This window comes from Haemorhous mexicanus, chromosome 23, assembly GCF_027477595.1.
Source record: "Haemorhous mexicanus isolate bHaeMex1 chromosome 23, bHaeMex1.pri, whole genome shotgun sequence".
Taxonomy (NCBI): domain Eukaryota; kingdom Metazoa; phylum Chordata; class Aves; order Passeriformes; family Fringillidae; genus Haemorhous; species Haemorhous mexicanus.
The window spans coordinates 7,969,579-7,996,109 of record NC_082363.1 but is presented as its reverse complement, the minus strand read 5'-3'; the positions used below and the strand labels follow the sequence as shown (position 1 = coordinate 7,996,109).

At 47.0% G+C, this 26,531-nt stretch overlaps 1 protein-coding gene across 8 annotated transcripts in view; it reads left to right on the top strand.

The window, feature by feature from the left end:
• Window positions 1-23,700, top strand: part of CASZ1 (castor zinc finger 1) — a 196,890-nt gene extending 173,190 nt beyond the window's left edge. For all 8 annotated transcript variants that reach the window (XM_059866819.1, XM_059866824.1, XM_059866820.1 and 5 more), the window contains 9 exons: window positions 933-996; window positions 3,614-3,774; window positions 6,712-6,834; window positions 7,376-7,711; window positions 8,444-8,642; window positions 9,158-9,329; window positions 11,961-12,109; window positions 13,567-13,801; window positions 18,638-23,700. In XM_059866819.1, the coding sequence (XP_059722802.1) occupies window positions 933-996; window positions 3,614-3,774; window positions 6,712-6,834; window positions 7,376-7,711; window positions 8,444-8,642; window positions 9,158-9,329; window positions 11,961-12,109; window positions 13,567-13,801; window positions 18,638-19,893 (2,695 nt within the window). In that variant the 3' untranslated portion in view covers window positions 19,894-23,700. The remainder of the gene's footprint in view (window positions 1-932; window positions 997-3,613; window positions 3,775-6,711; window positions 6,835-7,375; window positions 7,712-8,443; window positions 8,643-9,157; window positions 9,330-11,960; window positions 12,110-13,566; window positions 13,802-18,637) is intronic.
• Window positions 23,701-26,531: the final 2,831 nt, after the last annotated feature.

The following is a 26,531-nucleotide window of genomic DNA, read 5'->3' as shown; positions in this document are numbered from 1 at the left end:
CCAACAAGAGCTTCACTTCTGCTCTCTTCTGAATATCGAGCCACTGGCAAAGCTGTTTTCACTTGGTCCTCTTGTCAGTTGCTGACTGAAACTGCTCCACTGCCACACCTCAGCACACTCTTAGCAGCAGCATTTGCACTGCTGTAGTCTCTGGAATCAGGGCTAAGGGAAGCACATTCCAGGACACACAAAACAGCTGGGTGTCAGGCTCACTCTGCTCCGGGTCTGACATGGGCTGCTCTAGTTATGGTGATGGTGGTGCAGGTGTGAACACACCTATCTCAAAGCATGTGTCTCACTTGCCCAGCATCTCTGCTGAGAACAGGAGTGTTTGGGGATTGTGATGTGTGGAAAAAGAGCAGAGGAACTGATCCTGGGGATAAGTGAGCTCCACTTTGACCTTTGTATCCATTCCTGTCCATACCTTATTTAAACAAGCCTCCCTTTGGGAGTCCAGCACTTGGAGCCAACTGCAGAGATCCTAAGGCTGCCTTTCAGTGAAGGATTGTGCCTTGCCTTCCTTACTGCCCAGGGGAATCCCTGTCCCTGGCAGCATGAGCCTTTGCCAACATCCCCCCTGCTTTTGTGCTATTTTTGTGGTATTTCTGAAAATTGTAATGGGATGAAGGGGTAAAACCTGGGGGAGGTAATGAGTTAACAAATGAAGTGTGATGGAGTGGACGCCGGGGGAAGATGTCCGGGCCATTTAGTACTTGAAAGATCTAAATTCTGCAGACCTGAGACCCTCTTTCTGTCCCTCTTGGCTATCACAAGTAGGCAAGTTTGGCCTGCCCAAGGGAGGCTTGGCATCATTCTTTTCCCCTGGATGTGGTAGGTGAGGAGGGAGGCAGCCTGAAGGGAGAAGGATTAATCTCAGCGCTCACAGTCCCTGTGCACATCTTTACTAAACCCTGTTGGTTTGTGTGTTTCAGTAATGAATCAAATGGCCACACAGTCTCAGCAAATTCATCTCTTTTATCCTCGCTTATGAATAAGGTAAGAGCCATCCATCAAACGCCTTTCATTCCCCCCACCAAGAGAAATTAAAGCTGCGATAGCGGGGAAGGGGGGGGAAGAGATGCGTTTGTTTTTTAATGTTTTGCCTCTAATAAGATGAGTTTGTACCATTTAAATTTTGAGACCATTTTTCATCGGATATAATTTCAGAGCCACTGCTTACGAATTAATTTAATGAACTGGCTGAAGAAATATATTGCCGCCTCTGACACCTTTTTTTTCCCCATCCTTTCTAGACAGAGGAGAGCTCCAAAAGCTTTTCTTTTTTCTTTTCTTTTCTTTTCTTTTCTTTTCTTTTCTTTTCTTTTCTTTTCTTTTCTTTTCTTTTCTTTTCTTTTCTTTTCTTGTAGGGGGAGGTTTGGTTTGGTTTGGGTTTGTCTTTGTTTGTTTTTGTTTTCAGAACCTGGCAACTTCTCTCTCACTTCCCTTTTGTAGTTATTAATTTTGTTTACTTACTTAAAAACATTTTCCTTCATTTGGGGAGGGAGAGAATAATATATTTTTATGAAAGAGAAAAAAAAATTAGAAGTTTTGAACCAAAATCATCAATTTCTGTCTTTCTGGTATGAGTAATGGTGTCTAACAGAGTCCCCTTTACTGTGTCCTAGAATATTTAGTTTAGATGATGCACAGTTTCTTTTTCCTTACTTTTTTGTTAAATTATACATCATCTCAAATGTATATTTCTCTTTCACATGATAAATTCTACTGTACCAAGATTAATTTTGTGGCTGTATACAACTGCTCTAGAGATCAGAGCACCCTTTGAGCCATGCTTTAATATTCTGCTATGTGATAGGTTTTATAGGCATAACTATTGCCATCCCCTTGGCTCTGGGTGTTACGTGCATCAAGGCCATATAACCCTCAAGAGAGGGCAAAGTGACTTTGCCTGGTAATCTCCCACCTCCTTTCTTTCTTATCACTGTTTTTCTCTGTGTTGTTTAATTTCTGCCTTTATCCTTATGTCGTTTTTCTCCTCCATTGGCTTTCTGTTACACTGGGGTTTTGATTTTCTCTTTTAACCTAATTTCTTATTTGTTTCTTTGTATTGGCCCTTTAGTGTTTCCAAATATGCAGGTCTTTCTTTAGTGAGCAAATGTATTTAGTATCTCTGCTCTCTGGGGTCATGAGTCATTCTCAAGGTCCCAGATCAGGGAAATTCTCTTTCAATGGAGACTTCACTTGAAAATCTCCAGGATAATATGTGATAAAAGTATATGTTTAGAAAAAAGCATTTCTTTGTGTGCAGTCTGACATAAGGTTCTTGGAGTTGTGCAAAGCAAATGTAGCTCAGGTGCAAACTAGTAGTCAGGTTAAAGGACTGGGATTAACCAATGAGATAAACCAGCAAAGAGTAGAACTCACTGTGTGAGTGATTGATGGAACCAATTCCAAGTCTAAAGATTGCAGAATCAAGCTTAGTTTGCTCAGGAAGACATCACACTTGTTTCTTCCTCCTGCTGCACACAATTTCTGTCCATGGGGGAATCCTTCATTTGTTTTTCTAGGAAAAAGAACAGGAAAATAACTTTACAGAAATGGAATTACCAGTGGAAACACACGACCTGAATTTCTGACTCCAGCCATAAAGAGTTGCAGTCTCCACACAGCAGCAGGGGCTTTACCTTCAGGGGGCATTAAGAGAGCCTCAAATAACCAGGATTCCTGAAGCCTATTGCAGTTTATTTAAGGGGGTTGTCAGGCTTAATTAACTGATATTTATAAAGGGCTTCAAGACCCTCAAGTGGGTGGAGTTTCCAGTGCAAGTGTTGAGCCCAATCCTGCATTTTATTCAGGCTGTGAAATTCACTTTTGTACTGGAGGTAACTGAGAGCACAACAGAGAAGGAAAGAAAGAGTCTGAGAAATCATGCATTCATTCTGAAAGAAAATTTTCCCTCTAGGCAGGCTCGAGTAACTTCATTTTTCTATCCTGCACATTTTACACCTGGACCCCTAAACCTTCTCTGTATAGATGCTATTTGAAGCCTTTCACACAGTGCAGGCTGTGAGACCAAGTCCTGCTTCATGGAGGTTGTGTCCATTTAGCACAGAAAAATGACACGATTTTATTATTGAAGTTCGTAAGAATTTTCCAGGAACTTGAGACAGAATTTTCCCCAGTTGGATGAGATTTTCATCCTTCTACCCCTCACACATACCTGGTAGTCACTTTAAAGAAGACGTCCTAGTGGCTAGGATAAGATGACTGAATAAACTGGAGTTAACCAGTTCTACCACCAGCAGTTTGTGCTATTACTGCTGAAGCCCACACACCTTTTCCATCATCAGATAGGGGATGTCTCTCTTCACCTCAGTTTCCTCGTGGATAAAATAGACATGATGCTTCATTATTTTAACAAGATCCATGAATAAATATTCAATAGGCACCTGAGTGCTTCATGATGGGTGGGTGGAAGAGGCAGAAGAGTGAGGTGTTACTAACTTTTGCTGATGCAGTTGGAGCAGCCTGCACAGACTTTTTGCCATCTCTTTTAATCTTTGAAGACACTGCTCTCTGTGGGACAGTCCTGAGGTGGCTGTGGCTGTGTCTGTGTGCTGGGCTTGATGAAGTGTCTGTGTTCTTGTTCCAGATGTCCAAGACCAGTGCCAGCCTTGGCAACCTGCTGAACATTAAGACAGAAGGCGAAGGCAGCCAGGCTGGGGCTGGGGAGCCAACCCAGTACTTGGGCAAGGCCGTGAAGGCACTTGTCCAGGAGAAGCTCTCTGAGCCGTGGAAGATGTACCTGCGCCGGTAAGGAGAGCATGGAACTGGCAGGAGGGGAAATTCCTTTGCAAAGTGTCTGACTCACTGGCTCACCGGGATCACAGAGTTCTGTTGAATTCTGTCAGACACTGATCACCTGGAGCACATTGAGCCCTTGGTCGTACCTACCTGCACCGGCTGTTCATGTCTGATAAGAAATACCTGTCCATAGCATTATTTTGCAAAGGGGTCTTGAGAACCAGATACAAGCACAGATCTTCATGCAGTTCTGTTATCCTGGACTTCACCTTTGGCTCCTTCTGATGACCCTGCAGTGTGAGCCCAGGGGACCCAGTGCAGCTGTGCTCTTAGCACTGCAGCTGTGTGAGACCATGGCCACACACAGGCCGTTGGTGCCTTGACATGCTTCCTGGCCATTTCAACTGAAACTAAACAAGTTTTGGGGATGTAGAGGCATGGGAATAAAGAAAAGGGTATGGGAGCTGTAATGATTTCTGCTGCTTTTATTGTAGGAAAGGAGAGTCAAAAAGAAAATGGAGCAGATAAAAAGCTCACCCACAGACAGACACATGCACGTACACGCCCAGACAGACACGTGCTTTGAGGGCACACAGGTACACCCAGGCAGAAACCTAGGTTTGTGCTCTGACACAGAGAGTCCCTACAAATGCCAGTGCACACTTTGTAAATCAAAGGCTTTAATGGGGAGCACTAGAAAATCTTGTAGTCCATCAGCCCCTGGCTGGTGTGAGATCCTTCCTGGCAGTCCATTTGCATTTTGTCCAGTCTGGTTGTGATAGTGCCAGGCACTGTGGCTATTTTCTTTTCTCTTACCACCTAGTAAGTTTCAATGTCACAACCTTTTGCATGGTATGCTGTCTGAATTCCACTTCTTGTAGTTTCATTGCAGCTGCTTACATCCCCTTGAACCACAGCAGATCATCCCTCTCTGCAGCTGGACTTCAGCCCCTTCAGACAGTCCCAACCTTTCAGCATTCCATTTAACCAGGAATGCTTGCCTGCTTTAATCTGCCTCTGGACTAGTCCCTTGTGCCTGCGGGTCCTGTTGCTTTCCTGTTGTTCCCTGGATGGTGCAGAATTGCTCCCCTCACGACAGAACAAGCTTCCTGCCCCCAAACAGGCAGCTCAGAATTTGTTGTATCTACACAGAATAATGTATAGTACCATGGTTATCATCCTCTGTGACACAGAATTGCTTTTAAAGTTGTTTATTGAGTGCCCAATGTATAAAACACCCCCCACACCCAGGTGTATTTGTTGTGTTTCCAAACATTATTCTCCTGTTCTGAACGTTCCCCCTTGTCTTGCTAAACCTCTCTGTGCTCTTTTTCTCCTCTTGCACTAGTATTGCCACCTCCTCCCAGTTTAGTATCTTTGTGAATTTCATAAACATGCTGTTTACTCCTGGATTACTAATTAAGATGTTAAATAAACTCAGACTAACCCAAGTCCTCCTCTCAGCACTCACACCATGCCTCCTCCTCCCAGCTCAGTGTGGTGCTGGTTGTCGTCAGCCTTTGTTTATGGTCCCTCAGCCAGTTTCAAGCCATGAGGTGGCATTACATCCAGGCCAATTGGAATTAATTCTAAGCATATGCAAGACTGAATCAAATGCTTTACTAAAATCCAAATATATTGCATCCCTTCATCCACTAATTTTGTAATTCTATCAAAAAAAGCAATTAAATTTGTCTGGCAAGATTTATTCTTTATAATCCTGATGCTGTTTATTGCTCATGGTTCCTTTATCCTCTAGATGTTTAATGATTTTCTCCTCCCTCTTAATATTTGTTCCATTACTTTACTGGAAGGAGAAGTTAAGGCCAGAGGTATGATAATTGCCAAAGAGTACTTGTCTTTTCTTTTTCCCCTCAAAAAACCAGTACCTTGACTGTTTAATTTTTTTTTTTTTCCACTTATGTAGTACCTCCCACTTCTCTGTGGCTTAAAAACCAGCAAATGGTAATGTAATCAGTTTGGGAGTTAATTTCCATTGCACTTCAGGACATACATCATCCAGACTGACGGATTTGTATTTTTCGAATGAGTCCCATCCCAAATTCTCTGCTTTGTCTTTAGTTTTCTCATCCAAAGCAAATTTTATAATGCAGCCATTTTTGATTGATCACCTCCCTTTTTGTGGGAGGCCTTCTTTCTAGGCTCCACACTTCTTGTCTCTGATGAAACAGCCCCTTTAGTTTGCAGTGACGTGGTTTCTTCTCTCTTACCCCACAATTACTTTCCTTCCTCTTCTCCCTGCAAGCCATAACTGACAGCACACGTTGTATATCCACAGACCTTCCTTCTCCAGTACAAGTTTTTTCTCTTTCCTTTACCCTCCCATTGGTGAGAGGTCCCTCCTGGGAGCATACAGGCTGCTGTTTGTTTCTTGCTTTCCTGCTCATCAGAGCAACTGTAGTTTGTTGTACCTTAATTATGCAAGATTCCCTTGTTAAGTTTCAAATCCTTCCTGCCAGTGTTTCTTACTTGTTTTCTTGATTCCCTGTGATTCTGGAGTTTTCTGAAATCACAGGTATTTGTGCTGCACTTAAGAAGTCCAGAGAATCTCAGCAGTGGGTGAGCAGTGACACCACACTGAGCTGGTTTTGCCCTCTTGGCCATTTGCTCCAAGATAACACAAGACACATCTTGGATAACGTGGTGGGTTTTGCTCTGGGGTTTGCATGGCAGAGTTGTTGTTCTGTACATCAGGGATGGTGCTGTACAGTATTTCTGCAGTCCAGGCTGTAATTGCTGCTTAGAGGATGCTTCATCTCTCCCATCTGAGAGACACCCTCCTATCCAGGGGTGGATTCTGGATCTAGAATTACTGTTGTTTGTGAGAATGCTATTCGAGTTGAAAAATACAGAAATAATGTCTGTTCCAACTCCAGTGCTCTCCTGGGGCCTTCCCTGAGATGTCTGCTTGTTTGTTTTGGCCAGGTTTGGCACCAAGGATTTCTGTGATGCCCAGTGTGACTTCCTCCATAAGGTGCATTTCCACTGTGTGGTGGAGGAGTGTGGAGCCCTCTTCAGCACCCTGGATGGAGCCATCAAGCATGCCAAGTGAGTGGGAGAGCAGGAGGCAGGGAAAGCTCTGCAGTGCACACCACAGTTCAAGACCACCCCAGGTTCCTTTTAAAGGCAATGGAATGTCCAAGTAAAGAATGAGTAAGGCCTCCAGTGGCCATTCATTTGCCTGAGTCTGTGAAGGGGTTGTAGGGAAGGAGATGTTGCAAATTTTAAGACAGATCTGCTAGCATGGTTGGTCTGTCCTGTTGCATGCTTCCCTGTGAGCAGGAAATGTCTGGCTTCTCCCAGCAGCCCTGGGAAGCTGCCCCACAGCTGATCTCAGTGACTGCAGTGATTCTGGGGTTTCTCTATTTTAACATGGTTTGGCACCTGTCTCCACCCATCCTAATGATTTCCCTTCTCTTCATAGATGATTTAGGATGGCCCTAAATCTTACTTTAAAGTCTGCAGAGCCCCTTTTAGGATTTATCCACACCAAATTGTTTACAGGCTCCTGCCACATTCTTGTTGGTGTTTAATCAAATTACATTAAATGGTCAAGAATTTTTGTCTGAATTAGTATCCTGTTTTGCAGTTTTCACTTCCGAACTGAAGGTGGAACTGTGAAAAGCAACTCTGAGTCTCCCTTCTCAACTGCTACTGAGAATAAGGCTTCACTGGCCCCTTCATCACCATCTGCTGCTTCTGCCACCATGGCCAGTGCTCCTGCCCTTGACGTGCCCACTCCAAATCCAGCTGCTATGCCCTCTGCTCCCACACTACTTGCTTGGAAGCAGCTGGCTTCAGCCATACCCCAGATGCCTCAGATCCCAGCATCAGTGCCTAACCTGGCAGCTTCACCCTTGGCAACGACTTCCCTGGAGAATGCCAAGCCTCAGGTCAAACCTGGATTTCTTCAGTTCCAGGAGAAGTAAGTTTTAGCTACTATTTGCCTCCTTCTATCCTCCCCAGCCAACCTTTCCTCAGAGCTGCAATACTACACTTCTGTTCACCCACTGAGCAACCTGCCCAGGAAGTACTCTGGGGCTTGACTTCACAGAAAAATTACTTCTGTGAAGTCTAGGAAATACTTTAAGGTTTTTGAGCGCATCTGAGAGCACTTTTATGCACGAGTTTTGAAGATAAATAAACCTGGTGATCTATTTATCACTGATCCCTGTTTTATCCCTTGCAAGAGCTGTGCAGAATTGCAGGTACCTTTGCAGTATGCTTGACAATGAAGGGTTATTGGGCCAGAAATTCATGCACTGAGTGGTGGGTGGAAGGCACCAAACCCATGAAGTGATGACAGGGGCAGTGCTGGTTTTGTCAGATCAGGGGAAGCCCTGGCATCCTGCAATGCCCACGCTCAAGAGTTGTGTTTCCTTTGAACTCTAAATTGGAAGGCTGTCCCTCAAAGACTACAGAACCCACTGTGCACTGCTGTGTTCTAATAATCCTAACCAAGAAAGTGCAGTAGTTGGGTGGAGTTGTAGTGGTGTTGCCAGCCTCAATTTCCCTCAAGAGGAAGGTGGCTTTGGGAAATCTGTGGGCCATGTTTGGAACAGAGGCTTCAGCTGGGCTCCCCTTGAATTAAATCTTGGCAAAGAAACAAATGTGTGAAATGAGTGAAGGTGATGATTGGGTTTTGGATGTATTCCAGTGATCCCTGCTTGGCAACAGACTGCAAGTATGCCAACAAATTCCACTTCCACTGTCTCTTTGGGAACTGCAAATATGTGTGCAAAACCTCTGGCAAAGCAGAATCCCACTGCCTGGACCACATCAACCCCAACAATAATCTGGTGAATGTGAGAGACCAGTTTGCTTACTACTCCCTGCAGTGTCTCTGTCCAAACCAGGTAAGTGCCATTCCAGAGTAGTGTTCTGGCAGGACTGGGGAGAGGGAGATGAAGGGTCAGGTAGACTGACTCTCCAGCAGGAAATGAGGCTGTGTGTGGCTTTCTTGGCATTACTGCAGAACCATGGAAGTCATATTTACATGATCTGGAAAAACATTTGGTTTTTATCAAATGGGAAATCAAGATGCTTTTGTGTATTTTTGACTTGGGTGAAATGGACAAGGGAATGAGAATAATCTGAGAGACACAAGATGCAGTAGAATAACAATCTGTGATGAATCCAGGGAAAGCCATGAGTAAGCTTTGAAGTATCTCAGCATAGAACAGTGTATTACAGAGTACACGACAGCAATGTAAAAAGACACGAGAGGGAGGAAGGTGCATGGCAGGTTGTGGAAGATAAAATGGGATGTGGAGTATCAGTGCAGGCCCCTCTGACACATCAGAAGGGACACCATTAGCAGCAGGCAGTTGAGAGTGTGTTTGTTTAGACCATGCCTGTGTGCCCCCTCTAGCACTGTGAATTCCGCATGCGAGGGCATTACCACTGTCTGCGTCCTGGCTGCTACTTCGTGACCAACATCACCACCAAGCTGCCCTGGCACGTGAAAAAGCATGAGAAGGCAGAGAGAAGGGCAGCCAACGGCTTCAAGTATTTTACCAAGCGGGAAGAATGTGGCAGACTAGGTGAGTTTTGTTCCGTTTCTCATGTGTGTGTCCCATGTCCAGGCCAAGAATGCCATAAGTTAGAACCTGCAAGTTAAGCTTAAGAGATATTTGGTCATTAAATCACTAAACAAGAAAGGCAACAAAACATGAAGCAGTTCCTGGTCTGTCTGGTTGAAGCATGTTTTCACAAATAGACTCAAGGTAAATGAATGGGAACTCTGGTATACAGAATTGTATATATAAATTTGTCTGGACATACATCTTCCTCTTTTTTCTTCTTTTTATCTAATTGTCAAAGCATATTTGTGTGTGTGTGTGTGTGTGTGTGTGTGTCTGTGTGTCTGTGTGTGTGTGTGTGTGTGTGTGTGTTTGTTTTTTATACTTTGTAGTCTTTTGGACCTGCTGCATATGTTGGGTGAAATTTAAGGGTGCTCTTAGGAGGATTTTTTTTTCTTAACCAATGCTAGTGCAGCATATTGAAAGTCAAATGGCACATAATGAGAGAGAGATGGACAAGAACATGTAATAGGCTTCTCTCTTCTCTCCAAACCCATTCTCCACAGCCCCTGTGAGCCCAGGGCATACAGTGTTCTGAGGGCAGCCCCCCAGAGCAGGGACTGAGGAAACACCTGGATGTGGCACGGGCTCAGACTGGGGCTGGCTCACTTGCCAGAACAATCAGCAGCACTGCAGCAGTTATTAAAACCAAGTGCCTCCAGTGTAAAGCTGGTACAAACAAAAATATAATGGATTCCTGTGGAGGTACCTGGAGCTGAAATCCAGGACTCTGAATGGGAATTCCTAAAGACAACTCTGTCCTGAACTGCCTGGGATTCACTTAAATCTTCTCATTGTGGTTTGGCAATGTCACAGACCCAATCTTCCCTACCAGTTCTGGTTGGAACAAAGGCTGGAGCCAAACAAGATTCAGAATAACAGAATAACACCTCAGGGTGTTCCTTTCCACTGCAGGAAAACAGTCACAGTAGCCAGAGCAAAACTTTTCAGCTTTGAATACATCAGGAATTTGTATCCAAATGGAAGTTTGTTTGTGGTAACCAGGGTAATAGGTGTCAGCACACCCAGCCAGTGCCTGCCTAGGTCCTGTGTACACATGGCAGCAGATCTAGCAGTTGCTGTTGATTACTCACCTTTGCTGTTTCAGGTGATGGCAGGAGCTAGACAGAGTGGGACAGTGCTACGTGACAGCAGCCCCCAGGGATGCCCTGGCCACAGGCGAGCCCTCACCTGCCCCTCGTGAGAGCGTTCCAGTCCTGCAGCACTGCTTGTTCCCAGTCCCAGAGCACAGGGATGGGGAGGCTGGGCGGGCTGGGGGAGGTGGGACCTGAACAAACACGCTCCTGGCCTGCCCATGAAGCACTGGCTGTCAGCTCCACAGGAGCTGGGGGAGTCAGGAGCTGTTTGGCAGTGAGGCAGCTGCAGCCCTTGCATGTGTCAGCAAAGGGAGGGATGGGTACATGGGGTACATGCATCCAGCACTGTGTACATCTGTGGGCTGGCTCTGCTGTGCAGTAGACACACACTTAGCCAGTACCCTGCATTTGCCTGCATAGATAGAGGTAGCTTGGTGGGATGGTGTGGGTGTGTATGGTTTTAGCAACATGTGGACTCAATTCTGCATGTGTACATCCCTGGGGTTTATGTTGTGTATTTATAGATAGCAGGTGCAGAAAGCACTGGCCTGTTTTAAGGGCTGTGAATGTTTCTGAAGAAACACACATGATAGATATCTTCAATGTATGTTTCTGTGTGTATGATTATGTAAGTGTATATGGTTGGGGAGAGAGAGGTGAAACATACATATATAAGTAAAGGTGGATGGATGTAGATAGATAAGTAAAAATGAGCCTGTCTGTAGGTCTCTGCCTCTGTGCATATGACCAAGGGAGGATGGGAAACAGCAGATCCTGATCACTGATTTAGCTGTGTTTGAACTATGACAAGCCACTATTTATCAGCTGGACAGTATGGCTGTTTGGGATTGTCCCTTCATGGTTTGTGCTCGCCTGGCACGCGTGGCTGTGGCCACAAGGAGCAGAATGTGTGAAGTGCTGTGTGCCAGAGCCCGTAGGAATTGCTTGTTGTTCAGAAGCTACCCCTATTACACAACAGTTTTGGAGTGGCAATAAACACTTCTTGGCTCATTCCTGTCTGACCAGAGCACACACACTGTCCAGAGCTAGAGGTGATATGAGACTGCTTTTCTGAGAGCACAGTTAGAGGGAGGGAAAAAAAAGAACTTATCATTTCTAATCTAATTATGAGCGTGTATTTTGATTGTAGCTTCTATGATACAGCTAAATGTCCTGGTTTTCTTGTTTTAAAAGAAAAGGCACTAGCTAAGACTGAAGAGCATTAGGCACTCCCAGATGTAATGGCAATGTTCCTTCCTTTATAATGGCACAAAGCAGGATGGGACTAGGCTGAGGTCTTGGATCTCTGTACACTGTAATCCTCTCTTGCAGTTGCTCAGCAGGCAGTAGATTGTGAGTTTGGTTTTTTTCCATTCAAGACTGTTCCTGAATAACCCATGACCACTGATAATGTTCTGTCCAATCATCTTCCCTCTGGTCCTGCTCTCTCTCGGAACCTTCATGTGCAACTTAAATTTGGGGTTTGTGTCTGCAGGTTGCAAATACAACCAGGTGAACAGCCACTTCCACTGCATCCGAGAGGGCTGCCAGTTCTCCTTCCTGCTCAAGCACCAAATGACATCCCATGCCAGGAAGCACATGAGAAGGATGCTGGGGAAGAACTTTGATCGTGTTCCTACTCAGGTAACTCCTTGTTGTTGAAGCTGTAGATCCACGGGCAGTGTTGGCCCCTTGGGTTGCAGAGCTGATGCAGTGCCAAGACACTTGTACCCAGACTCTGAGGGATGTGTGTCTGCACTGGGGGATGCTGCTGGGCAGTGGGAGTACACCCAAGGGAGCTTTACCTGGCTGAACTTACACAAGATGAGTCAAGATGATGAAGCATTGATTGCAAAGCATTGCTTACTGCAAACAGCTTTTCCTTGTAAATTTTGTAGAAAAATATTGAGAAGGATAACACTAAAATACTCATATTTATAACTTGCACTCTCTCCCAGCTCTTTCAATATATACACTTGGCTTATTAAAATTAATGTGCTTAGTATATGGAAGAATTGCATGTGCTGGTTAAAGCAGATATTTCCTGTTACATATAAAGAATTCACCTAGGATGGAAGAAATACCAATCTTGAAATTTCTCTTCCCTTATTGATGTGGATTTAGTTGGGGCATTCCCTCTCCTCTCTCAGGAAGTAGCAGAGTGATGCAATTGCTGCTTTACTAAGACAGAGAGCAGATTAGGTCTGGAATGGAAGAGTTTCAGCTGCAGCACTGAGCTGCTGCTCCAAAGGACAGCATCTCTGCCACCTCTCACTTGTTCTTATTCTTTAGTTATTTCAGCTGCCATTGACTTGGTAGATGAAACAAGCTGTCTTTATTTAAATGCCTGTGGCTGATCTGACCCTAAGAACATCATCTGGTATATGGAAATCAAAAGAGACCATCTGTAGAAGCAAGATGAGAACCCTCTTTCATTCCACAGCATGGGAATAAGAGGTCCCTGTTAGTTATTAACTGCTGTCAATAAGTGAACTGTTCAAGTCTAGTGCTGTTGGATTTAATGAGTTCACAGATGCTAAGGAACTGGTGTTGCTATTGTGGCAGCTTTTGGTCTCTAATAAAAAGTTTAGGTACAAGAATCAGGAAGATTTAACAAAAAATTTGTCTTCACTACTCTTCTAGCACATGCTGAGTCTAGCCCTTAGAATTCTAGTACACGCTGGGCAGAAAATGCTGTGTTTAACCTCCATCTTTCAGGGGCTCACCACTGAATTCAGGCATGGTTCCAGCATCTGACTGCAGCAGGACCCACAGGGTGAGGGGGCAATGCCAACATTAACACCTCCTCTTGGGGAACATATCAGAATCCACACACCAGGATGCTGGTGCCAAGATTAACACTCCCAGCTCCTGAGTGCAGCACAATTCACATACCAGGATGCCCGTGCCAGTTTAATGCTCTGAGCTCCTAGTGCAGGAGGAGTCATGCTCCTGGCCCCAGTGCCACGGGTTCCACTCACAAGCACGTGCCAGCTGTCCCCCATGAACTGTGCAGAGGGAGATAAACGTGCAGACAGATGGTTTTGGTCCTGGTGTCTTGCTTTTGGTGTGAAAGTCCCCGTCTTGTTCTCCTGCTGCAGGTTATTGGCCACACTCCAAGAAATGAAAATCTCCCCCAGGTTGGCAGCATGGCACCCAGCCCAGCCTCATCAGGAACCCCAGCTTCCTTTCAGGGACCCCCGAGCATGATGGACACTGAAACAGAAGAGTACATGGATTACACTGGCTGTAGCCCTGGGGGTATCTCCTCTGAATCCTCCAATATGGACCGCAGCTGCTCCAGCACTCCAGTGGGCAATGAAAGTACATCAGCAGGTAAGGGAGAAGGGTGTGTGTGGAATGGATCATCAGTTGCCTGCTCTCCTGGGAGATAAACTCATAAAAAGAGGCCAAGGGACAGTTGCACCTTAAAATACACACTGTGCCAACCTCACACTAACCCAGCTCTCTCCAGCACCTGAGAGAAGAGGTCCATCAAAATATACACCTCAAGAATCCAGGAACTTAGCAGCACACATTTTTCCTCCCATGAAGAGAGGTTTTTATCCTGGGTCTTGGCATTGGGTATATTTTAATAGTTGACTTAAAAAAAAAAAAAAATGGAAAACAAGAGCTGTGGGCTCCTTCTGCACTTGGAATTTTCTCTGGTACCTCTTTGTATTTCCTCAAGCAGAATCCAAAGTCAGACACTTTATTGTACTGGTGAAGTACAACAGCAGATTGACATACACAGGAGATAAAACCAAACCTAGCACATCTTCAGAAAGCAACATCTAAAAGCAGCTCACTGGGCTCCCTTCCTCACCCAAAAACTCTTGTTCCACTTTGTGCAGTTGCATGGAGCAGACCCCCTTCATCCCCTCTTTTGGAAAGTAAGTTCCTGCCCTGTTTGCCAGGATCATGCAGAGCCATCTCCCCCTGCCCTGCATCACAGGGGCAGCTTGTCAGGAGTCAGACACCTGGTAGGAATTCTGCCATCATGCAGTGATCACCAGGGATCTCTCAGCTGTACCTTCCCAGGGTTTAGTGGGATATTCTGCATAGGCTGCCTCAGTTTGCTTTAATTCCATACACATTTTCCCAGTTTTCTTCCCCCCACCCCCAGGTCAAGGCCATCACAGCAGCCACGTTGTAGGAGCACTGCTGGGTCATGGCACTGGCCCCACGACATTATGGCACCTCCAGAGGGTTCTGGTGGGACAGTGGTTCCTGGCACATTCTTCTGTGGCCCAAGTGCTAGGAAATGCCCCCCACTGCTCTCCAGGTAGGAAGCAGCTCCACCTGCCCCAAGTACCACCCTTACAGCTGGTAACTGAAGCAGGCAGCAACCCTAAAGGTGAACAAGGACCAGAATGACCAAATGAATCCAGAATTCCTGCCTGAAATCCTTTGTCTCTTCCATAAAGCCACCTTACCTCCTGCAGAGACAACTCTCCTCTTCCTGGTGCTGTCAATTCCTCACCTTCTGTTTCTTCTCTGTTGCAGTTCTGTTTCATACATTTGTGAATGTATTTTCCATTTTCATCATATTGCTTCTGCTCTTGGGTTCTCATTTCAGTTCTTTTGTTTCTTGTTTTTGATTTTTTTTGTTTGGTTTTGTTTTGTTTTATTGTTTTTTCTTTTCTTTTCTTTTTTTTCTTTTTTTTCTGCTTTTTTTTCTCTCCACATTCTCCAGGCTGCCTGGTTCCTTCTACTGCTACTGCTGCTGCCGATGATGCAACCCACACTGCACCACAACCTCCACCACCATCTCTGCCTCCATCTTTCTCACAAGCCCTGCTTAGGTCTCCCCTCCCCACCCTCCCCTACCTCTTCTCTCCATCTTGTCTCTCGTACTCCCTGCTCAGTGCCACTCTGGGAGCCAGCAGAGGCATTGTCATGCCTGCCGCCAGCACCGCTGGGTTCTCGCCCATCATTGCCACTCCAACTCCAGTAAAAAGTGACGTTCCCTTAGTGCAGGATGCAGCAGGTAACACTTCTTTGCTTTCTCTCCATGTCCTGTGCCCAGCTCTGTCCCCACTCACCCTGCCCATGGTTTTGCTCTGCACCTTTGGGTGGGTGGAGCAGCAAGGGTCACTCTGTGCCTTAGCCAAGGGCCCATCCATGCCTGCTCCTTTTCCTTGCTGACACAGTAACCACAGCCAAGGGGAAACAAACCACAGCCAATCATTCATAGACATTTGGATGAATAGCTGAGAGCAATTGCCACCAGCTCCTAACTGTGAGAAAAACCTAACAAAATCCACAGTCAACGTGCATTTTCAGTGTCTTGGTAACCTCAAAGTGGCGACAGAGCAAACTTTTGCTCACGTGGCATAAATGGGACTTGGACTTCCTGGTTGGCTCTTCCAGGCCACCCAAGCCAGTGCCTGCCATAGTGTGCTGCACAGGGGGATGTCTGATGAGGTACCTGGGTCCTGTGTTTCAACTGATCTTGCAAACTTCACATGAAGCCACAAAGTTCAGGGGTGCCTTCCCAGGATGAGGAGTGAAGCACAGGCAGTGTCACATGATGACATTGTCAGACAGGTTGAGCTGTTTCTCACACTCGTTATTTATCAAGGCTCTAATCAGCTGCAGAAAATACAGATAGATTTCAGTTTTAGGCTGCTGTGATTCCCATATGTGACTAAGATCAGAGATGTCTCAGGCTGGGTATTCTCATTCCATCTGGGAATGGCTTTTAGGGTGTGTCTCATTTTTGGCTTCTTTTCTCAACTCCTAGCTCTTTTCTAGTTAATTAAGGACATCTTTGTGCCTAAAGTTCACACTTATGAGGCTTCTGGCAGCCTTCAAATGTCCCAGTCATTCTTCCTGCCAGTTTCAGTAATGTGTAAATCCAAGGTCAAAGGTTGGGAGTTTGGCTGGAGGACCAACTTCACAGCTTTCCAACTCCAGTTCATAGGTTTTTCTCAAGAGACTTGGCAGGAGAAGGATCCTTGCCTTGTCCAGAGGAGTGTGTGTCAAATAACAAAATTCACAAGAAACTCTATCTTTGCTTCTTGTTTAACTGAACTGCATGCAGCCTGAAACATTTTTAACCTTGTGCTGTGCTTCCTCTAATCAAATATTTTTAAGTGTCTTTTGTTTTTACCGTGGTATAGTTTGGTGAATGCTGACATTATTATTGGTAAAGAAATAACCTTATGGAAAACACTTACCATTGAGATTTGGTGGCAATCACATCCATTGAGGCTTGCAACCTTTCACAGGGTGAACTGCCTGTTCACAGACACTGAACTTTGGCAAAAGAGGAGAGTGCACCAAGGTGTCATGTCTCTTCATTATGCCCTTACTCCAAAACTTTACCTGGATGAGGAAACAGAATTGGTTTTCAACTAAAGTTTTAAGCACATCCATTTGCACTATTTTAAAAGCTGTGTAGACACAGAGTTTTAAACAGGCAAAAATTAAATTCTATATATTTCCCATCCAGAGTCTCTTCTCTTTAAGATGGGTTATCCCATATTCCCATCCAAAGACAGACATTATGGGCATTAATTAATTAAAGCTAAGGAACTTGATGGTTTGGCTGTAATTTTATTAAAAAGAGTTAATCTGGACAGCAGCGACTTGTCCAGGCACCACTGCACTTACATGAGTTGACTGGAAGTGGAGAACTGGATTTTCAATACCAGATGTTTAGGGGGGAGCAGAGAGCAAATTGGTCACAGATTCTGTAGCTAAGAGCCTGCCAATTTCAAATCTCCAGTGACAGAAAGTTATTCTTTCACTGGTAGCTGGTTAAATCAGCCTTAGCATGCAGCTTCCACCGTGTCACTCAGATGGTCTCACCATGGATGACTTGAGCTGGTGTCTGAGCACGAGAGCCAGTAACAAATGGTGTAGAAAAACCTTTTGTTCTTTGCTTATCCCACAAACTGTATGGCCCAGCCATGTGGGAGAGGAGGTTCCTGCCACCACTGCCACAGGCAGTGTGGGAACTTTCCTTCAGTGGTCACCACCTTCTCTTGAAGGGTTGTCACTGAGGGCTCGTCACCTGTAATACCTGTGCACCTGCCAGAAAGGAAGTAGTGCTACACAGCTGACTGTCCCTTCAGTCTCCCAGACCAGGATATGACAGTTTCAGCAGGGAGAGAGTAAAAAAAAAAAAAAAAGTTTGTGTTGGTTGCAAGCTATAATTTCTAATTACACTCACAGTTCTGCACCTGGTGAGAAATTCTTGCCTCCAACCTTGTCTGTGCTGCATGTTGATAGTGGAGATTGTGGGTTGATTCTGGAAACAGCAAGCAGAGAAGAAAAAAGTTAATAGATAGATTGAGGTCACATCTTTGATGTCAGTGTGATCCTAGGGGACATGAGCACTAGCCAGTTATGCTGGCCCTGTGAATCAAAGTGGAAGATAGATGAGGGATCTTTATTTATACTAGGGCCATAGTGGAATTTTTGAGACCCAAGAGAATGTTGCAGAGCTGGTATTTTCTCTCAGAGTCCACTGGCTAGTGATGATGAGAATTAGCCCCATTGAACATCTGTCCATCTGTCTTTCTAAGTGCACTCGTTGTAATATGTAGGCTCATTACAGTGAGGGATGTTGCAGTCTCCTGGCCAAAGTCCATCCTGTTTCTATAAATTTCCACACCCCCCCCTGCTGCAGTTTTAATCACGCATGGGATCTTCCTTCACTTCCTGCCTGTCCTTGGCAATTGTAGTGTATTGCAAGAGCCTGGATAGGGGAAAACAGTGCACACGTACAAGCTTTTAGCACACTGCAGCTCTTTTTACCACCCCAGTGAACTACAGTAACACATCTCAGTCCTTGGACTGGAACAAGCTAGCTCCTCCCTCTTCTGATTTGAGGAAAATGGGACTAGAGATTGGGTTAAGTAGCAAGAGAAACTGTGAAAGTAGCAAACCAGAGAAGCAACAGTTAACATTTGTACTAGATCAGGTTTTCCAGAGCAGCAATCAAGAGCAAGGCAGGATGTGCTGAAAGCTGAGGAAGTGATGTCCAGCAGGCATCAGCTAGCCCACAGTCCTGGAGTTCAGGCTGGCTGAGAGCTCGAGGGACGAGCTGCGGGTGGGAACAGTTGCAGCATTGTGTCTTGGCAAACACAGAGCTTGCCAGGACGGCTGGGAGATGGAGAGACCTGGCTGTCAGCAACACCGCTCTGCGCTTTCTCTCCTCAGGGAACACCATCACTATGCCAACTGCCTCGGGGGCCAAAAAGCGTTTCTGGATTATTGAGGACATGTCCCCATTTGGCAAGCGCCGCAAGACCGCGTCCTCACGCAAGATGCTGGATGAAGGGATGATGCTGGAGGGATTTCGGCGCTATGACCTCTACGAGGACTGCAAGGACTCCAGCTGCCAGTTCTCTCTCAAGGTTACCCACTACCACTGCACACGGGAGAACTGTGGCTACAAGTTCTGCGGCCGTACCCACATGTACAAGCACGCCCAGCACCACGACCGTGTTGACAACCTAGTATTGGATGACTTCAAACGCTTCAAGTCTTCACTGAGTTGTAACTTCCCAGACTGTCAGTTCTCTGGCAATAGCACACACTTCCACTGTCTGCGCTGCGGCTTCCGCTGCACTGACAGCACCAAGGTGACGGCCCACCGCAAGCACCACGGCAAGCAGGACGTCATCAGCGCCGCCGGCTTCTGCCAGTTCAGCTCCAGCGTGGACTGCGAGGTGCCTGACTGCAAGTACAAACTCAAATGCTCCCACTTCCACTGCACCTACCCCGGCTGCAAGCACACGGTGGTGGGGATGTCTCAGATGGACTCTCACAAGCGCAAACACGAGAAGCAGGAGCGAGGGGAGCTGCCTGCCATCTCTCCTGGCCCCGAGGGCCTTGCCCACTCCACTCTTGACTATGATATCCAGAACTCTTCCATCAACCTGGACAGTTCGCTCAACCTCAGCACTGACAACAACAGCTCCCTCTTCTTCCTGCAGAACGCGGCGGGCGTGGGCCTCAGTGACTCCCTGGACCTCAGCAAGAAGCAGGCAGAAGCCACCGAGGGCCCATCCCCCAGCAGAGCCGGGGCCTCGCCGCCGGAGAGGAGCGCGGGGGCAGCGGGCTCTGGGGATGTGGAGGACGAGGATGACTCTTCCCAAGAGGATGAAGAGGACGATGAGGAGGAGATGAATGAAGAAGAGGAGGATGATGAAGAGGAGGATGACGATGACGATGATGAGGAGGATGAGGAGGAGGAAGACCTGAACACAGATTCTGAAGAATCGCTGCCGGACCCTGAAGGCCTGGCTGCTAAAGAAGATGGAGAACCAGAGGAGGGTGCTTCTTCCACAGACCATGGCGATGCTTCCAGGCCTCAGGGCGAGCCAGCCCTCACTCCAGCCCAAGCTCCTGCCCCTGCTCCAGCTCCGGCTGCTGCCTCAGCCTCCACCATTGCTCCAGCAGCTTCTCCTTAATCCTAGAGACAGCAACGGCAGTGGTTTGGTTTTTCTCTTACACAGATTTACTAAGAGGACCCCGTATAAGGCAAGAACAAAGATGGGGATGGCAAATGAAAAATGAACTCCGTGCCACAGATGAGAGAGAGGAAGGAAGGAAACCCCTGCTCCTCCCCAGGCCCCAGAAGAGATCAGCTGGCAGCAGGACTGGTGCTGCATCACTCCATTCTACAGATCCCGGAACAAGGGGGCAGGATGCAGCAAAAAATACCCTTTATATGGACACGAACCCTGAGGGTACCCACTACTTTTCCTTGCTCCCTGCACGGTGCGTGGGGCCTGTGCCCATCTGGGGACCCTTTTTTATGGGTGGGGCTCTATCCCCCCCAGTTTTCTTTCTGGGTTTTATTTTTCCATGTTTTCAGTTGTACGATAATAATAATAATCTCCACTTCTTGGAGGGGGGTGGGTGGGAACAAGAGGTAATGAATTTTAGAAATATATATTTGTGTGTGTGTCTCTCTATATAATGTACACACACACACACATATATAAAATTACAGGAATTGGTGTCACAAAGACAAGTAGCTCAGCTTTTGCCAGTGGGAAGGGGAGGGGTTGAGGAGTGTGCTCTCTCTCTCTCTCTCTCTCTCTCCCCCCACCCTTCCCCCTTCTTTCTCCAGCATTAAATGGCATCAGACAGCCAGGGTGGGAGTGGGTATTTATTGTCACATAAATGAGGATGCGTTAATGAATGAGCAGGGGTGGGAATGGGACACTCCTCTGTTCTTCCAGATCCTTTTTACTGTTAATGATAATAATTTTGAATGCTATTTATATTGTAAAACTTTCTCAGTCTACACTTTCTCTGTAGGACACCTCTCCTCATCCCTGCTGTTCTGACTGTAGGGATTTAGCTGAAGTAACCTGGGAAGAACACAGCAGGCAGTTTAAAGGGTCTGTCGCACTGGAGGACTGGGGTTACTCTGCCATCCAGTTCCATCTCATCCCAACCCCTAGGTGCTTCCTCTCTGCGGAGGTGAGGCGTTTTTGTGGTGCTTCAGTATCCCCATCTCAGGAGGCTGTGAGCTGCCCCTGCCCCGTGGTGCAGCCCAGGGAGCACCAAGCTCTCACAGGAGCATCCTGGTCACTGCAGCAGCCTCGGGACTGGGCCCTGCCCTGCCCAGGCAGTGGGAGCAGGACAGTCCCATCCCGGCCCTGCTGCAGGCACGCCAGTGTGTGACAGACACGGATCTCAGGTGACTCTGGCAGGGCACGCCCGGAGCCCCCTGGGGCGTCCTGCTCAGCTCTGGGCTGGGGAGGGGACAGCCCTGCTCAGCTCTGGGCTGGGGAGGGGACAGCCCTGCTCTGCTCCTGCCTCGGCAGTGACAGACCGTGCAGCCCGGCGCTGGGGAGGTGCTGCAGCCCTGGGCCACCCTGACCTCTCCCACTCGCAGGGCTGAGGGCCTGGGCACTGCAGCAGCAGCTGCTGCCCCTCCAGCAGCCTGGGCTTTCCCTGTTCCAGGCTCTTCCCTGCTGTCTTTTCCTGGCCTGGCCTGGGAACACACACTACAGGACACTGTCCCGGACTCTGGCAGGTGCCACAGTAGCTGTTTGACCCCAAATCCTTGCCTGAGCCTGAAAGGGCTTATCTACACACACCAGGGCACCAGAAGGACTAGTATGAATTAATTCTGATAGCTACTTTGGTGCCAGTTTTAAAGTATACCAGATTAGTCTGAGCTTTGTCCTTTTTTAAAAAAAAATAAAAATTCTTTTTTTTTTTATATACCATGCAGGCACCCTCTCCCCTCCTCAGCTCCGTGAGCACTTCAGCTCTGAGGGATCCCCAGGATTTTTTTTCACCCTGAACAGATAAAGGCCTCAAGAAATTTAGGTTGCTTTTTTTTTGTTATTTCCCTAAGGAACTGGTGCAGATCAGGTCTGATTTATAAACAAGCAGCTCAGCTGTGTAAATGTGGGGACAGAATGTTCAGCTAATGTTTCAAAAGGAAAGGAAAAAAAAAAGTTGTACAGTATTTTTCCTGTAAAGGTTATTACTATATATAGAACAAAAGAGAAACCACCAATGCCAAGGGGTGGAGGGGGAGGTGTCACCTGCCTTCTGGATAGCCCTTACATATGGTTAATTGTGTGCAATTTTTTTTCTCTTTTTTTTTTTCTCTCTCTTTTTTTCCCCCCCCTTTTTTTTCTCTCTTTCAAGGTAGTGTATGTTTGTAGGGGTGGCAGGGGAGGGGGGGCCTTAATGCTGTGGTTTGAGGCTGACTTCACACTCCCAGCACTGACCGGACCTGCACGATTATGAACTCTAACTTGAATTTTGTAGAGATGAAACAAATGAAAACAAATGAAATATTATCACTAGTTTGTAGTTTATTTAATTCTTTGGAGTTCTTTTCCTCTATCAGCTATTTGTGTGGCTTTTATTTTTATAGGGGTTTTTTTTGTTGTTTGTTTGTTTTTGTTTTGTTTGGTATATCCCCCACCCTCAGCTGTGTGTTTCCTAGCACAACCCCATTCTTGAATAGAATGAAGCTCACGTTCCTGGGGCAGAGTGATGGAATGATGCCCTGGAATTTCTCAAAATAGGATGGGGCAAAAAGATTTTACTTTACTAGCATTTGCTGCAGGTTCTGTACTTGTACGTTTTCCCTGTGTTCAGCTACTTAGATAGTATGGTGATGGGCTCCAGGAGGAATCCCTAGATGAACACAAGCCACGTCTCGCAGAGCAGATGTGATGGTTTTGTACGGCCAGAATCAGCAGGATGTCTGTGGGTGACGGAGCCCTCGCGGGAGGGCGCAGGGAGGGGAGCCTGCCCGGTGACAGTGTCTCCTGTCACCGAACTGCACAGGCTGGGCCACTGCCCGCAGGGGGAGAGCAGCAGTGTTGGAGGGAGGGCTGAGAGGTGTCCGCAGGGGGAGAGCAGCAGTGTTGGAGGGAGGGCTGAGAGGTGTCCGCACGGGGAGAGCAGCAGTGTTGGAGGGAGGGCTGAGAGGGGTCCGCCGGCTCCGGCGGTGCTGGGCAGGCTCCCCAGCCCGGCCCGGCCGGGGCCGTGTCCTCCCCGCGGGGCTGAGCGTGCCCCAGGGGCCCGTGTTTATCTATGCACACCCTTTGCTCCCCCAGGCCCCCTCCTTCTCCCAGACTTCTGTCACCTCCTCTGTCACCTCAGAGCTGGCGCAGGGAACTGAGCTCTTTCCCCAGGGGCCCAGGGCAGGGCCCGGCAGGGCGGGGGCCCGGCCAGCCCGACCCGTCCTCCCCCCGGTCCTGTTCCTGGAACTCGTACACTGTCTCTGTTTGCAACAACAACAAAAGAAAGCTGAACCCAACTTTTTATTCTGCCATGTTCAGGCTTTAATTCAGCAAAACTCTTAAGCAGAAGACTCTGAGTGGGCCCAGGTTTAAGCCCGAGCTTAAGTGCTTTTCTGAACAAGGGCCTCGACAGCCCAGCACCCATCAGAGCAGGTGCTTTGTCATTCCAAGCTCTCATATCAGTGGGACTGTCTAAAGAATGACCAGAGAAAGAGAGGGAGATTCAACTGGCTCTATAAGAAGAGGAAAGAGGAGAGAGGAAATGGAACTGTTTTGTCCAAAACAAGATAAAAACCAAACAATAATAAACCTTGAGATGGACCCTCCTGATTCTGCTACCATTCACTGCTGAAGAGCAAAAAAATTAAATACAAACCATTGACTAGATTGTTCATTCTAGCCACAAACTCAACTGGATTAAAGTCTGCGTGGAAGGAATTTTATAAAGAAAAAAAAATTAAAAAAAAAATTTTCCAATGTAGCAAAAAAAAACCAACTTTAAAAAAACAAAAATTAAAAAAAAAGACAATGAGGGAGGATTCTAGCCTTTTGTAATATCCATATTGCACACTAGGACTATAAGCCATTGCTAGCTCATTTTGAATTTTAAATGTGTAATTTTATTTTGTTTTGTTGTTGTTTTTTTCTTTCCATGGGGGAGGGGGGAAAATAAATGCTTGAACCACCAATGCTCTTTTTAATGTTTTATAAATATGTATGTGTATATATATAAATATAAAAATAATATGTATGCACATATATATGTGTGTGTGTATATATCTATATGTATATACATATATATAGATATATAGATATATATATAGGTTTTGAGACAAAAATGCAGAAAGTGAAAAAAACACCCTAAACAGGATGGTGTGCTCTGATTTACTTGAATCTGGTCTCTTCAGCACCTGCGTTATTAAGAACTGAATATTTTTCCACTTGAATTTAGTGCTATTAGAAATTTAATATATGTGTTTTATTTATTTGATTTTTTTTTGCATGACTGATGCAAGGTTTGACATTTTCACTCAATAAAAACTGGAAAAAAAACCCCCAAAGTTGTAAGTGATCAAGTTGTCTTCTTGCTTGAGGAGGTGGTTGAATGACTGAGCAGGACAGGCACCGTGCAGCACCTCATGCCTGCTGAGGTGCACGTCAAATGTTCTTGTTTCACCCTTCCCATGTGGCTCTTGCCCAGCCACGTGGAAGCAGCTGGGTCTTTGTGCCACCGTCAGAGAACCCAGGAGCAGCAGAGCAGCGCCTGCCAAGCCTGGTGCATTGGCAGCAGCTGCCTCCTTATTAGCAGAGAGGATTAGACTCCTCTCTCTTTCAAAGCCCCCTCGTTGCTCTGCTGCAGCTCCCAGCCATCCTGTTTTCAGATGTCATTATCTGAACATGCTCCTAATCCAACCCTGGAGCCCAGAGGTTTGTTCTCACTGGAGCTCTGCCCACAGCACATGGAATATTTAAATGGCCTTGTTTCCAGGTGGGGACAGGGGACATGAACAACACAATTCATTGCTGGAAAGCTTTTGCTGGAACCTGCCTTTTCTCAGTGGGACTCGGACTGGACTTCATAAAAGAATGTGCTGTGGGAGAAGCTGCAAATTGAACAAATCAAAGTCTTACAACTCCATTTGCTCCAAGCCCTTGCAGGTGGTAATAGTGCAGCCTTGCACCCACAGCCCTGCAACCACTGCCCCTGCCCCTGGTGAGTCCCGGGAAGCAGCAGAGACCAGGCAAGGTCTCTTGTTCTAATGTCAAGACAAAACCAGGGCAGTTGCTGCTGCTATTGTACTTGGATACCTCAAGTATATCCCTGTAATAACCTTTGAATCTTCTGTGGCTGACACTGTCACATGGAAATCCAACAGTCAGGCTCCAGCCCTCACCTTTTGGGTCTCTGCTGTCTTGAACAGATTCCACCAGGACCTGAAAGCTGACAAAACCTGCAATTCCTACCTACAAAAAACAACTCCTACCAGATGGGTGGGGGCAAAGAGGGAAAAAAGGCACTGGGCATTTATAGGTAAAGGAGGTGCTGGAAGGGATGACAAATTCTTGACGCCAGCCCTGGGGCAAGAAGTGGGCTCACTGGAGTCCCTCAGACACTTCCCTCACAAGGGTCAGGCATTGCTCAGGAGATGGGAACATGGTCCATCCTGAAGCAGATTCCTTCCTCTTCCCAGAGCAAGGCAGGGTGTCCTTGCCCCAGTCCTGCTCTTGCCTGTGAAGTGCCCCAGGCCCATCCTAGCTGAGGAAGGGTGGCCAAGGAAGGCAGCTTCCCTGCTTCCTTTTGCTCTTTTTTGGCAGGAAAACTCTTAAACAAACAAATGAAGAAACACTGAGGATTTAAGTAAACAGCTGAAGATTTATCTGACAGGCAGACAGAGCTGTTCCTGCCCCTTCCCTCCCTCCCCACAGGGCAGTGGCAGGCAGCAGCCCCTGCCCTGAGCCGCTCGGAGCCTCCCGGGGATGCCAGGACAGGGCCAGGCTCTGCTGAACTGCAGAGCTCTGCAGCTGACACGCTGAGCTGGGCTCCACTGAGACACCTGGCCAGAGCCAGTCAGACAGCCCGGGGAGGGAAGCAGTGCCTTCCTCCAGTGGCCAGGAGCCATCCCTGCAGGTCACATCTGGGGAGGAGCCAGCTGTGCCCACCGGGCAGCAGGGGTCCAGCTCTGCCCCAGGCACCAATGCCCCTGCTGTGCCCACAGCCTCTGTGCAGTCCCCAGGGCTGGCACAGCTGCAGCCCCTCCACGTCCCCTCCACGCAGCACAAGGGGGGACACCCCCTGCCAGGGGCGTCCCCCACACTCCCCCATTCTCCCACACAGATTAGCAGGTTCTGCCTGCAGCTTTTAGAATTGGGGGGAAAAAGAAGGCAAGAAAGAGATGCAGTAGTGGGATTTTCCAATTTAAGGCTGCACCAGGCTTGTTCTAGCAAACAGAAGAGGCTGTGAAGCAAGAGGGAGTCCCAAGCTCCATCTCACACCCATGCTGCTGCTGCCATGGAAGTGTTGATATTACTGCAAAAAAGCAGGCAGGTAAGCAGACAGACAGGCCCACCAAGATGGAACCTGCTGTTGACAGTGCAGGGGGCAGAAAGCAAGGAAGAATTCATCTATCCAGGAAAGCTGCAGCACTCAGCACTTGTCCTTAGTGCATGCACAAATTTGAAACTGCTTAAGTAAAGCAAATCTGCTCAAAGAGATGGAAGAATGTCCACCCCAGAATTTGCTCTGGTTTAATTAAATCAGTTAAAGAAATTAATTTTAGACAGGTGTTACTCTAGCTGTGCACACACAAAGCCTCAGGAGCAAC